Raw genomic sequence first — 15,169 nt, 5'->3', positions numbered from 1 at the left:
ATTTGTCTCAAGTATCATCACAACGCCCTAACAATATACATAACCATACCAAGCGCTCAATCCTCACTCCTAGAGGAATGCTAATTGTCTCACAACTGACCTACCGACCTCACACAACTCACCCATCCATGAAACTTCCACCAACCCTGCAGCACTGGTGTATACTAGCTATACATAACGTTGGACCCTATAGACTTAAGCAAGAACAGAACACAAGGCCAATTCAAACATTCTCAGGCTATAAGATCTTAATTAAATACAGTTGTGATGCATACACAAGTAACTACAGTAATGATGTCAATCTCATATAAGGAAAACCCTAGGCTAGCAGGCATCATGTAATCAGGCAATTCTATCATGCAATTCCTGAATATCCCAAGCCTAGTAATAGCATGTTCTAACATATCACATAATCAAATAATTGTATGGTATTTTGAGGTCTACTTACTAGCTCCGGTTGATCGTACACCCTGCATCCTCCTTTACTTATTTTGAAAACCATTTACAAATCATTTTGAAAACTCTTCCTTGATTTGAGATTGGATTCACACGAATGTTCCTCCAATTCACTCAAACCAAGGCTCTGATACCAACTTGTAACACCCATAAAATTCAAGCCAAATTAAAACTTTTTAATACATTTTAAAACCATCAAGTTACTATAGTTTGTTTTCAAAATAGTTCAGACATCAGAGTATCCCCAGAATCAATTCATAAAACCATAAAATATGAGGAGCTGTACGATCACGCATTTGTCTTCCTACGATCATCTGATGTACCTGAAACAATAAACTGAAACTGTAAGCCCGAGAGCTTAGTGAGTTACCCCCAAAATACCAACCTCAAATAACCATAATCATATCATATTAACAAATACAGAACAACATGCATAATGAATCGTCAACTTGACTGGACCGCCTCATAGGCCTTCAGTCTATCTGGACCGCTCTCCGAGCCTTCGGCATGACTGGACCGCCTCGTAGGGCCTACAACCTATCCGGACCGCTCATTGGATATGTTGGCCTGCAGCACAAAGCAGGACCGCCTCAACCCAACCCAACCACATATGTCGACATACATACAACAAATAATCGAACAATAACACAAATCATACCGACTGCTAAGCATAACATCATCCTATCTACCAGGATATCGATCTAACAGATCATATGATAGCATAACAACACCCTAACTACCAGGGTACAAATCTAACTGATCATAACAACATAATAACACCCTAACTACCAGGGTACAGATCTAACAGATCATAAATGCATAGCAACACCCTAACTACCAGGGTACATATCTAACATATCATAACAGCATAGCAACACCCTAACTACCAGGGTACAGATCTAACAGATCATAACAGCATAGCAACACCCTAACTACCAGGGTACAGATATAAAATCATAACAGCATAGCAACACCCTAACTACCAGGGTACAAATCTAACAGATCATAACAGCATAGTAACACCCTAACTACCAGGGTACATATCTATCAGATCATAACAACATAACATACTAAATCCAGGATAAAATCCAAAGGGACCGACCTAATGTCGTAGACCCTGTCTGTATAGTGAGGAGAACTCACCTGACACTGCTGAAGTCCCGCAAATAAAACTCCCGCTGCTGGTTGACAGATTCCCTAACTGTCAACATCAAACAATACCCAATTAATAATTGGGTTCCAAGCCCAAGATCCAACACACACACCAAAAGTCCAACAGTCAAGTAATGGGCCAAAGCCCAACATATGGCCCAATTTTCCAAATTGGACCCAAACCTCTACATGGTCTTTCCTTAAGGCCCATCCAACTATTCCAGTCCAATTCCCATGGCCCAATATCACATACTCATGAAGGCCCAAACTATGGCTAATTTTCCAAATTGGGCCTAACCCCTCAGATGGGCCTTACCCTAAAGCCCATCAATATATTCTAGTCCATCTGATCATTCTTGGATGGTCCATTAATAATCCACTTGCCAAAGCCCAATAGGAAGGCCCAACTCAAGGCCCGAGAGAGATTAGGGCTTTCACATGAAATGATGATTAGGGTTAAGTGTTTCTTACTTAACCTATTAAGGACTTAATTCACTAAGGACTTAATCCATTAAGTCCAATATTGCCTTAGGTTAATTTGCCAATAATTATTATTTTATATTTCAAGTTACTAAATAATCTCGTGTGTGCTCCGATAAATTCACACAATTAGGGTTTTATTAGCATTAGGCTTTTTCCCAAACCCTAATTAGGGTTTCCCAACCCAATACGAGCCCATTAGTCCCTTGATTGGGCTTTTAGGTCACTTTGGGCCTTATTGGGCCCACTAGGGCTTCTTTGGTCCCATTAGGGTTTCCTTGATTCCACATTGTCCAAACACCCCCAAACGAGGTCAAAACACACCGCCACCCGACACGGCGGCAGGAGGTGGCGACCACCACCCTACAGTGGTGTTTTGGGTTTTTCTTTCATTATATTTTTGCTAGTTACAAGTTACAATGCCTTAACCAAGAATATACACACACTAACTACATAAACACACACATGGTGGCAGCCACCACCTCACGGTGGTGGCGGTGGCGGTTCTTAGTTTTCCAGCCATTAAACTACACACACAACACACACTACAATAGAAACAAACACCCATACATTACTTGCTTGCACTTGGATTCAGCCACCCTCCTAGTGGCGTTTGGCAGCGACCATAGCTAATTCACGATGGTAGCCACCACCGTAAGGTGGTGGCAGTGGTCTCTTTTGGTTTCCAAGCTCATAGCTACCCACACCAGCCACCTAAACGCACACACGCGCTCTTCTTGAGTGAAGAAGAGCCCAACGACCCCATCTGGTGACGCAAACGACGATGGTGGCGTGCAACGATGGCAACAGCGACGACCCTTGGTGGCAGAACCTTCCCTAGTGTCGATGGTTGCTTCGAATCGACAGCCACAACAGCAAAGGAACAGAGAAGAGAGAGAGAAGAACACGGAGGGTGGCAGCGGCGCAATCGAGCGGACCCGTTCACAGCGCCATTGCCACCGCAATGGTCCCGACGGCCTAAGCTGACGTCGGCGGGCACGGTTCCAACGGTCTTCGGTGGTTCTCCTATTCCGTTCACGAGGCGCGACAACAAGTTATGGTGGTGGTCGGGTTTGGCAAGGCAACAACGACCGAAGGTGGTCATTGAGAAGGTGACAGCCAAATGGAGGGGGGCATAAGGATGGTTGCAGCTGGTGAAAGAAGTGTTAGGTTTAGGGTTTAAACAATAGCGAAGCTTTATACCCGGTTATCACCAACTTTTCCCATAATAACACAAACGGTCCCTCCTTGCCATATTTCTTTCAAAACTGATACCTAATTTACGATTTCGACCCCTCCTTTGAAAAATCCTTACTAATCAAGTCCAATATTTACTTTTTAACCCTTGCTTCCATAATTTCTTTTATATTAAGCCCCCAGAGGTTCAAATATTGACATTTAGCTTCCCGAACCAACACTCCTCCAATTATCATACGATTTTTGGGCTATAATAAAATACAACAATAATAAAATTACTTCCCGGGACTCCTGCTTTACTATTTAATTACTCCATTAAAATTGGGATGTTACAATAAGTTTTTTAAGAAAGTAGTTTCTATATTAATAAAGAACGTGATATTACAACTAAAACATCATTTAAGATTTCAAAAAATCATCATAATCAAAATTAAAAAATTGTCAAATAGTTTATTTTTAAACCAACTACCACAAGGCTATGTGTTATATATGACGTATATTTTGTAGGATGACGATGTAACACAATAGTCATGTCAAGGTCATAATGCTACCTAAGGCGATCATGTTGATTAGAGACCATGTAATGACGAACCATCTATCTTTTATTTCTTTTCTTTTCTTTTTTCTTCTCGGTTACATGATACGAACAAATGTCACTTCTAAATAGATATATAAAATGACAACTTACTATAATTTTAAGTGATTGTGTTCTTTGATGTATTAGGATCATAATATTGTCTAGGACGGCTTGCTAATTAGAGACCTTGTGGTGGTAAACTATGTCTTCTCCTTTTATTTTTTATTTTCTCGGTAACATGATACAGAGGTATAAATTAATGTCACTACTAAAACTTATAGATATATAAAAAGATAAATTAACTATACTTTTAAATAATTATGTCCTTAATGTATGATTCATTACATTAAATTATTGAGTAATGTTTTTATAAAGTTTTCTTGAATTTAAAGATTTCCACTTTAACAAAACCATATTTTTTCAAATGAACTTTTATGATTTTAATAAGTTTTAATTACTTTTAAAAACTAACAAAAAAAATAGACACTTATATTCGAATTATTATAATTTAGAATATATATATATATATATATATATATATATATATATATATATATATATATATATATATATATATCATTACGTAAATATTATCCTTTATAAGATTAAAAAATAACTTTTTAGATAAAAAATAACTCAAATAAAATATTATATTGAACATCACATTTCAATTAATCATTTAAATGTTATTAGTTAAAAATATATAGATTTTAAGATATAGTAATTGATACATAAATTAAAAAAGTTTTTGTAGTTTTAGATTAATATGCTTCAAAATAAATTAATATGCTTTGAGATAGATGATTATTTTAAACCATATTAATTTGGATATTAAATTGGATGAGTTATTATTAGATAAATTTGTAACTACTGAAGTAAAGAGTTGAACATATAAAAGCTAGTTAAGACCTAAAACTATTTTATTTTACCAATGTTTGCGCATGGTCGATGTCTCTTTGATTTATGCAAACATCAATTCCATCCATATTTGATCATTCTAACAACCATACCAAGTTTGATTGCATTTTGGAATAGTATTTGAATATGTTAATTCGTCCTTTGCTTTAAAGGAATGTACGAGATATTTTTGCCTTGTGGAAGCATCTCACATTGAACATGGTTGCAACACATGTTTCAATATGTCTCTAACAACTTCTATGATATCCTCTTTGCATGCCAGTCCATATTTCACTGCATTATTTATTTGAAGGAATGTAAGAGACACTGTAAATTCTCATTTTAGTGAGTATTGAGATCTAAAACTCAGGTTATCGTATATTCGTATGGCTTTTTTTTATTATTATCTTTTTTTTTTTTTCAAAAATCACTTTCATTTGTAGGCACTAAAAATGCAATAAAATATGCTTCAAAGGCCAAAGATGATAATAAAAAAAAAAAAATCAAACATCTTCGTGCTATATATACGAAACCATCGAGATTTGCTTAAAAAAAATCACTCCTTGATACCCACCACTACCGCAAAAATCGGAGCCACCACTGTCTCCTCCCTCTCCCATTGCCGCCTCCTATCGCCGAAGTTGCTACCTCCTACCACCAGTTTTTTAAGAGAAACAATCATCTACCATTTTCTTTCTACCAATGGCGATGCCCACCACCACTGCCACTGTCGTCGACGTCAAACCCACTGGCGTCTCTTACTCTTACCTCCAGCAAAATGACCGTCTTCATCGCTGCCTCCTCCCACAAGTTTTTTTTAACGCCCCACTAAACTACAGCTACAATGTGTCCTACCACCGGTTTTTAGATGTGAAGAGTGTATAGTGGTTACTTTTACTGCTATTGCCAACGACCTATTGTCAATGCGTCTTACCGTCATCGTTGCACCACGCAACAAGGCTTTTTCCGGTAAAATCCATTGCTATTGCTATGCTCCTCCAATCGACTTTCATGAGGATGCACACAAAGTCTTTGATGCAATAACTCAATGAAATGAAACAGGAAAGTTTTAAGGGGAAATGACAATCTAGCCCTACGAAGTTTCAAGAAGTGGTTTGATCGGTCCGTAAACTATTTTTGTTGCTTTTTAGGAGCATAAAGTGACTTTTGTCGGGTTTAATAGTCCCTTGGGAAAGTATGAAGAGGTAACCCGATTACCCCTTGCAACATAAGCATTTTCTCTTGACCCAACTTCCCTTATTTCTTTGAATACCCAGAATTTGGATCGTTACCCTGCAAATCCAAATCAGCACACCTATGATTTAATTTAAAACATGAACCTCATTATGATGATAAAATTATATATAAAAAAAAAATTGAAATTCATTACACAAACCATAGGGAAGGGGCAAGGGTGAGATTAAAAGATGATATATCGAGATCGAGATCCATGGAGGTGAATCGGTGGCGAGTGGCGATGGCTTGGACAACGGTGGCAACCGGTGATGGCTTGGGCAACGGTGGCAAGATGTGGTTACTTATGTAACACCCGATTCAATGTATTTTTCATTTTGACCCTTAGTGTGTAATTAGTCTGCAATTTTGGTCCTTAGGGGCATTATTGTAATTTTTGGGAGGAGAGTGTGTACGTTGGGCGTACGTAATTAGTGGACAAACCCTAATTTTAGGGTTTGGACCCCATTTAAACAACCTTATGTCCCAAGGTTCTCTCATTTCCCGACCTCCATTGCTCTTTGGAGCCTCATTTCGAAACCCTAGTTCATATATAGAGAGACTTGACCCCCTTTGTGTGTGTTTTAGTGAGTGTTGGTGAACCTTGAAGAAGAAGAAACTTGGAGAATGAGCTTTGATCAAGGAGGAGCTTGTAGATCCAGATTTCACTCATCATTTCCAGCTTCATTGAGGTATAAAGCTTGGACCTTGCTCATTCTATGCTTAGATCTAGATATTATGGAGTTTTGGTCACTTTTTGGTCTCATATATGAGATCTAGTGGAATTTTACAGCTCCAGAAGTTATGAGTAGCTCCTCTTGATGTTTCTGAGATCCCTAGTCCATAAAGTAAGCATCTAGATGGTTGAGGATCAACCATGCATGAGTTTATGTCCACTTGGTGAAAGTAGGATGCTAAATCTAGGGTTTGAGTTGATTTGAGTCATGCAAAGGCATCAAGTTAATGACATTATGGGTTAAGACGTTCCCCAAGGTTTGGATCTTTGGACGTTGAGTCTTAAGCATTAAGTGCTTAATGGCAAAATGGCTTAACAAGGGGCGTACATCGGGCGTACGCAAACGCATCCGAGTCCCCGATCACCCGAAGCCACCCAGTACGCCGGGCGTACTTCTGGTACGCTTAGCGTACTCGGCCTAGTCATAGGCTTTTGTGGTATATGCCACCTTTAGACTTTAGGGGTTTGGGCTTTTGTTGGGCCTCAAGTGTCTTTTGGATTTGGGTCACTGTTGGCTTTTTAGTGCCATTGAGTTTGGGGCTCGGTTATTTAGGCCAATTGAGGGAAGGGTAAAATGGTCTTTTACCCTAGGACTTAGGATTAGTTGTTTAAGTCTCGACTATGTTTATGACCCAATTATTAATTAGGGTTTTATTCGATTGATTATTGTGGGGATTCTCCGGTTAAACAGCCCAAGCATCTATTTAACTGACAACAGACTGAGATGAGTTTGCTCACTATATTGTAAAGGGATTGTAATGTGCTTGTGGTCTTTGTGACTCCTATTGTATGTGTTGTATGTATGTGTGCATGTTTGCTATATATATATATATATATATATATATATATATATATATATATATATATATATATATATATATATATATATGGGGTGAAATAGAACCGGTACAGTCTTGTACTGACACCTTGGGCTGACATATAAGTTGAAATAGACTCGGAGTGAAATAGACCCGGTAAAGCCTTGAGTTGGCGTATATATATGGTATGCGGTATTTTGGGGACTCACTAAGCTTTGTGCTTACGGTTTGCATTTTATGTTTCATGTACTTTTGGATCAAAAGGGAAGAGCTTGGAATGATCGCATTGCACACACCATGATTTTCCCGCTTATTGACTCTGATGTACTTTTGGGATGTTATTTGTTTTGCTCTGAAAACTTTATGGTTTTGACAAACATATTTGGTTGGAGTTTTGTTTAATATAAAAATCGAAAATTTTTTGTTTTGAGTTTTGGGATGTTACAACTTGGATGGTAACGCTCTGCTCTGATCATGATTTCGTTAAAGAGTAGCCACCTTCGGTTAGGATCTTCATTAGGTCGTCAGTCTGGCGAGGATCGTAACCTTCATAGATCGGAACAGTATGACTCACACCATCACCGAAATCCAAAAAAGAAGACGATCGGAAAATACTTACCGGTTGTATGACCACTAGCATAGAGAGAAAGAATAGCTTGAATTGTGGCATACATAGTATGAGTATTGAAAGTTTAAAACATGATTTGTGTCGATCTGGTAATCCTGCTCTGCAAAGGAACTTTTCCAGGTGGTGGTGGTGTCGGAAAGGGCGGCAGTGTCGACAGTACCACCGCCCCTCTTTCCTCTTCGTTTAATTATGGTAAAAGGTAATATTTAATTGAGGCTTGTTACTCTTTCAATACGTTAATGTGAATTTAAGGGCTTGTTTTTATTTGTTTTAATGCTTTCATATCTGGGATTGTTTCATAGCTTTAAGGGATATGGTACACAAGGTCACAATGGCACTTGTTTAGTTTGACTTTCGAAGCCATATATTATTATTATTATTATTATTATTATTATTATTATTATTATTATTATTATTGTCATCTCAATGTTGACATCAATGCTGACATGCGTGGAAAGGTGAAATGAAGGTTTGTGGGTTTTCTTAAGTTTTTTGTAGATTTATATGATGAATATATATAAGGTTTGTTAAACCAATAAAAAAAGATATAGGATATATGGAGGAAGCTTACCCCAAGGAAGAATAGGAAACTCCCATCTTTGTTTAGGAACTGTGATCACATACGAGGCAACCTGCACGACGAATAAATAACTATCAAAAAATTTCCAAGTTTTACTCCAATAAATAAAGCATGTTTTTCTTTTGTATTAAAAAATAGTAAGAAACATGCCAGAATTGATGCAGCAAGAGAATGAGGAGAATTATAAAGAGTTGAAGTCTCCTCCTTTTCGTAAAGAAGATCCATAATGTCCATGCATACTTCAAAATCCAAATGCTCCCCAACTGTTGCAACCTCCCTAAACTCAAACAAAAAATTATTATTATTAATTAATCAGTGACTCTAACAAAAAGTAATTAGCAAATGAAAAAACAAAACAACTTGAAACCACTCACTCACTTCAACTGAATAACTAGGTCTTCAAGAAACCTGAAGACAATATCTGATGTACCAATCTCATAATCCAAGACCTTCATTCATGGTGCCACATAATGATGTCACAAAAAAATAAAAAAATAAAAAATAAATAACATGGCCTTATTGTACAGAGAGATAGATATAGTATGAAAATTTACCTTCATGAAGATCACTTCCTGCACAATTTTTTCATCTATTTAAGAATCACAACCATAAAGATTGAAAAAATAATAATGATAATAAAATTAGCTTACAGCTTCTGCAAAATCTCTAGTTGTATAATGCTGCTCTTGTATTATCTTATCTGCCAGACTTTTCAACTTTTTTACCGATAAGGGAAGAGAATCATCAATCTGCAAGTGGTTTTAAATTTATTAGAAAAAAAAAACGAATATTTTTTTTAATTATTGTAAAAGATATAATAGAGTTTATTTGAAGTAATAAAAGTGTAGGTTGAGGTAACATTAACATACTTTGCTTGAGATCCATATTGCAATAAGAGAAAACAGCTGAAGATTACTTTCTCTTACTGGTTGTAAAAGCCAGTGTCCAGTGCTCTCCTGCTCAAATCTGTTCAAGGTAAAACAACCTAACAGTTCACATAAACGCACAAAATAGCAATATACTTTCATTTCTTTGTTTATTATAAACAAAACATATACAAGTATGTTGTTACTTCTTGCGTTTAGCTTAATACTTACCTATTTCATTGGGGTATAACCTTTTGGTTTGAGGAGCACCTTTCAAATAGGCCAAAGGCTCTTTGGTTATTATGCATATTTAATTAATTATCACATGCCAGAAATACCCCTTAAATAATAAGGCAGAATTGGTAAAACTTATGGAGCAAGGTTTATCTCACTAATATCTTGTACTTGTTTGATGGAACTTTGAATAGGAATCCTGTTAAAGAAAGAAACATTGTACTTCTTCTTGGTCAACCCACATGTTTTTGGGACAGATAAGAGTATTCGACACCTCTTTGAAATTGCATTAGACCTAGGATGCATTGGACAACCATGAAACTATGAAAGGGCTTCCCTTAATAATAACATTTAGAAAATAAGACTGGGTTCGCAAGGAATTTAAATATGTCAAAAGAAATTGGAATCTTAAAGAATAGAATTCTATCAAATGATTGGTTGTCTGAGCATTTGTGAGGGAGAAGAGAGAAAGAGCAAGAGGAGTTTACTTGAGATATTTAAGGATAAAAGGGTATTTGAATGTTTTTTGATAAGGAGGAAATGTGGGGAATTGCATTCCATGGGTTTTAGGATGGAATTTTGATATCCATGGGTCAGAAGAGAAGACTTTGTACATTCATCATTTGCAATAAAAAACGAGATTAGAATAGAATTGAATTCCAATAGGATCCGGTCTAACATTTAATCTGTTAACTTGATATAAACTCCATAACCGAATCACAACTGGCCTTGTAACATGTTGCTTAAATAAGTAAAGGGTAAGGGCAGAGAAAGTTCTGGCAAACTAAACCGTTAATGATGGTAATGTTGACTAATATATACCTTATTTTTTAACCAATATAGGAATTCACAGATGGCAATGACTTGATTTACACCTCTATGCCTCTCACCATGAATAATCGATAACTAGGGTTTTTAAGACCACGTAATTTACGCAGTTAGGGTTTTGGATTGATTCAGATATGATAACAAGGAGGAAATACAACTACTGATAACTGACTGATCTCGATATTAACTTTTTCAGATGCAGACTTCAATTACAGAGAGAAGGATGTAAAACATAAATTACCTGGAGACAATCGGGTAGAATCTTTCGGCAAAGAGGGATAATGCAGAGTACTTGACAACGGGAGGAACTTCAAGTTGCTGTTTGTATGATATAATTTATTCATAATTAAAAACGGACATATATCAAGCAAAAATGGCGATCTGATGAGGTTTACGAATGATTACTTGAGCGGATTGGATGAGGAAATCGAGTACGCGGATTCGCACAGTTGAACACAATTCGTTCGTCATAATTTGGCACGAGAATGGATCCGCTAATCGGGATGGAGGGAAACTCAAATTAGAAGATACATATAGAGCCGGGTCGGGTACCCGGATAATTTGACAAGACCGGAAGTGGAATTGCCGGTTCTGGATCCAATACCGGGTATGAACCAACTCAGTCCAAATCAGGTTGAACCGGTTAGATTCGTTTTAAACTTGGACCGGTTTAAAAAAACTTTATACTATTAACTTTGAATTCCCTTAAACATATAAGAAAATTCCTAGAAAGCTTCTTATTTTGAAAAAGTAAATGAAAGAGGCCTTGAAGGATATGAGGCATGGAGTTCATTTTTATATAGCAAATGGGGAAGAGCAAACTTTTGTCTAATTGGCGATCTGAGATGAGAATAATACATGAAGTTGTCATCTCCTTCTCTCAATTTATTTTCATAATAACATAATTACATATTTCCACATTAGTCAATGAACAAACAATATGTAATTCATGGTCAATCAAAATAATAAGTGAAGTTGTTCGCCCCATTTGATTACATATATATATAACCTCTTTCTTTGAAAAAAAATTTCGTATAATATTATAAGAAAACATGTCCCTAACTTCATGCATAAAATCAGAATATTTACTTATTTTAATGGTAAAAATGTTATAATAATTCAATGTGTTTTTAACATTAGATGTGCTCAAAGACTATTTCATATACTTTGATGATAAAATGTTCCATGTGTGTCTATTACAATAATGTTGAGGAGATCTTCACCATATATTGCTTTATATAATTGATTTGCTCAAGTCAATATACTAACGAAAAATTGTGCTACTGTATTAGGATTTAGGAATTGTGCCCCAATAATTCTCTTCGAAATGATCTCACTTCTCTCTTACATATGTGATTCAGTGATTCAAATAGAATCATCAAAAACTAAATTTTGATTATTTTCATGTTAGCATCAAAACCTATTAGCATAACTTATATCATTGTTCTTCATATGAATGGGTTGGGATTATTCCAATAGTGATCCAATTTTGTTATATGCAATTAAGTTTTCCCTTTTGAAACTAGGGGGTGTTTGGCTTATCTTTTGAGGGGCCAAAAGTTCTTTTTGGAAAAGATAGAATTCAAAAATGTTTAGTAACACCATTTTAAAAGCTACTTTTTGATTTTTTATATAAGAAAAAAGTGACTTTTTGGAAAAGTCTGGAGATGCTGTCTTTTTGTAACTTTTGCCAAAAAGACTTTTGGCTCCCAAAAAGATAAGCCAAACACCCTCTAGATTTTAAGATCTTCGGTCAACATAGGCTGGGAATGTTTACTATTATCAATTGATAATGGTTATGGCTACAACAGTCACTTTTGAATATCTCTATAATTGTGTTAACTTAATACATTAAGTATACATACATGTATTTATGAATTCACATTGGTCAGATGTAATTATGAACCTACCATATATGTAATTATGAACCTACTATATATGAGTCTTCTTGCCAATATCATATTTTTAATGCAATTTATACGATAATCATCTACATGTAATGTTTAAGGCAGTTGCAAAGATCCTATTATCATTTATCAAGGTAGTCATAAATAGGCCAATGTGGAACTAGCCCACTTGGTAGAGCTGGAAAGTCTCTTAAATAGGAGGTCTAAGGTTCAAATCCGAGTGTAAGTGAATTAACTAACTCCGTAAATTTAACTTCTAACCATTAACCAACCGTTCCAAAAAATGGAGTCATAAATAGAATAATCTTTATATTATCATTTATATGGAACCACTTCACCGCAAATATTAATGTTGAATCCATACTTCAACATGACATAATCATATTTTTGATACTATTGTTTTAAAAGTTTGCTTTAAGTCACATACTGACTTACAATACTTTTATTTTACCATCCAAAAACATAGTTGCCGGGTGGTTGATGGAGATTTATACTTCTAAATTTATGTTTAAGAAGTTTCAGTTTCATATGATATACTTCTAAATTTTTAGAAGTTACACCCAAATATCATTATAAAATAAGATCATAAAAATTAAAGTATGCATTCTTATGTTTGGAATCCATGTACTTCAAAAATGTCATCGGCTCTTGCTTCTTATTTGAACCTTAATAATTTCTTTCTTACGGAAAACTCAGTAGTTCAAACGATAGAATGATTATTAGTTCTTAGCGAATTGAATTAAGTTATGCTTGGGAAACAGCTGCATGTGACATGATCAAACTTAATCATGTTGGTTGATACCCACGAAAAAATGTCATCTTTTAAAACACGCAATAAAGGTAGTTCATGAATTTAAGAGATCTCGTGAATGGCCCCGTAAAGTCGATTTATGTCGGGGGAAAATGAACTCACAAACGCGTAGGATAATTTTCACGAATTGAATGTCATTTTATTGTAATCTTAGCATATCACATTTAGCACATAAATTATTTATAAAATCAATAAAATGAACAACAAAAATTATACCACCTTTACCCATTGTCTCCATATATATCACTTCATTCAAACATGACTACATAATCTAGAAACACAAAATCAATAAAAGTCAAATTCATTTACAATTGTTATGTGTTGTAAAATGTAAACCCAACTTCTTAATTAAATTCAAATCCTTCACACATTGCAATTGTATAGAAAGGTTAGACATTTACGAATGTGTTGTTAATTACTTACTTCACAAAAGGAATCCCAGACCAAACCCGTTGAGCATAAGCATCATGTTCCAACCCAAAAAACTGTTTCAAGAAAAACTCCTCATATGGGATTCTATTATGGAAGAAATCCCAAAGGATTATAGCAAATGCAATGGTTGACACAGGGTTACACAACATAATCTGAGTGCCTACAGACCAAATCAAGAAACCACTGTACCCTGGATGACGGATTACTCCATAAATCCCATAAGTGATTAATTTGTGATCATCTTCATGGTATCTTTGAATAATATGAGAAAAAGCCTTTCCAGCTGTTAAAATGGCAAGCTTCCTAATGGTTTCTCCAAGAATTACTAACATAAGCCCTGTGTTGCTTATTGACCAATTGTTTTTTAAACTGGGGAAGAAGTGTAGTTCGAGTAGGTATTCTAGCATGGATAAGATCATTGCTAAGAGGTAGTCTTTGCTGATTAAAAGAGACTCGATTGTTACTTTTGATTTCCCATGACATGCAATTGCTAAAAGGTATTCAGAGGCATGAAAGAAGAATACCGCATACAAGAGTTGGGATAATTGTCTCTCAGATGTGTCCTTCAATATTTCTGTCATTTCTTCAAGGCTATTGCCGATTAAGGGTTTACTTCAGACCTGAAAAGGAGATACAGATTTACATCACTGACTATAATGTTAGAAAGATGATTATTGTAATTCATAGTTACATGCAGTGTATTTATGTATTTTTCTTGAAGGAGAAGACGAAACAAGCATAATCAATCCAGTTCCCTCTGACACATTCTAACTTTCTCCAGAAATACGCAGTCGTGAAGCAAGGAATCAACTTCTTTTTCTTTCGTTTTTGCAAGAACAATGAGCGAAATTGAAATGATTATCAGCTCTAAAATTAACACGAAGCTTCAGTTCATAAATTGTGCGTTTATATAAACACAAATGCACAAATTTCTGACTCGGAACATCGGAACCTAATTAATTCAAGCATTTAATCTCCACAAACGAGTATAAAGAGCTTAATAAAGGAGAAAAAAATCAAAACAGATCCAGTAAACGCAACGGACCTAAACCTAGAAGAAATGTGGATTCTAATTTTGTATTCAAACAAACATTTATACATGGCAAATTCGCGTTACGAAAAAAGGAGGGAAATACTTACACAAAAGAAGTCAGGGATGGATCGAATTGAGAAGAGATCGAGTGTAATACTGTAGAAGAATAGTAAAAGCGTCGCCGCTCCGAGTAGTCTCCGATGAGAGCCTGAAGCGCCACCGTGGCTGGCATCCGTCGTAGATGGAGAGAGAGAGAGGCCTGAGGTGGTGAGATTAGTTTTGGAAATACAGTTTGCAATGAAAA

The 15,169-nt window shown here is 35.8% G+C and overlaps 1 protein-coding gene and 1 pseudogene across 5 annotated transcripts; both read right to left on the bottom strand.

The window, feature by feature from the left end:
* Positions 1 to 14: 14 nt before the first annotated feature.
* Positions 15 to 11,260, bottom strand: CYCJ18 (cyclin J18). Of its 4 annotated transcripts, XM_079003578.1 has the most exons (10): positions 11,088 to 11,260; positions 10,924 to 11,000; positions 9,624 to 9,720; positions 9,405 to 9,503; positions 9,309 to 9,326; positions 9,133 to 9,203; positions 8,905 to 9,031; positions 8,746 to 8,806; positions 1,600 to 1,657; positions 15 to 779 (listed from the first exon to the last, which is right to left on the bottom strand). In XM_079003578.1, exons 1-10 carry the CDS (start codon positions 11,151 to 11,153, stop codon positions 767 to 769), a joined length of 687 nt encoding a protein of 228 aa, XP_078859704.1. In that variant the 5' UTR covers positions 11,154 to 11,260; the 3' UTR covers positions 15 to 766. The 4 variants fall into 4 exon arrangements, with proteins under 4 accessions (XP_078859704.1, XP_078859705.1, XP_078859703.1 ...); XM_079003579.1 differs by lacking the exon at positions 1,600 to 1,657 and having other exon boundaries at positions 17 to 779; positions 11,088 to 11,259; XM_079003577.1 differs by lacking the exons at positions 15 to 779; positions 1,600 to 1,657 and adding an exon at positions 4,758 to 5,053.
* Positions 11,261 to 13,667: 2,407 nt separating this feature from the next.
* On the bottom strand, positions 13,668 to 15,169 carry LOC145055280 (protein-S-isoprenylcysteine O-methyltransferase B pseudogene; annotated as a pseudogene). The gene is made up of 2 exons (XR_013685126.1): positions 14,973 to 15,169; positions 13,668 to 14,452 (listed from the first exon to the last, which is right to left on the bottom strand). The product of XR_013685126.1 is annotated as a protein-S-isoprenylcysteine O-methyltransferase B pseudogene (transcript).

Source organism: Lactuca serriola, chromosome 5 (genome assembly GCF_051521515.1).
Source record: "Lactuca serriola cultivar US96UC23 chromosome 5, Lser_US96UC23_V15, whole genome shotgun sequence".
NCBI classification, from domain to species: Eukaryota; Viridiplantae; Streptophyta; class Magnoliopsida; order Asterales; family Asteraceae; genus Lactuca; species Lactuca serriola.
This window is presented reverse-complemented; position numbering and strand designations above follow the sequence as displayed.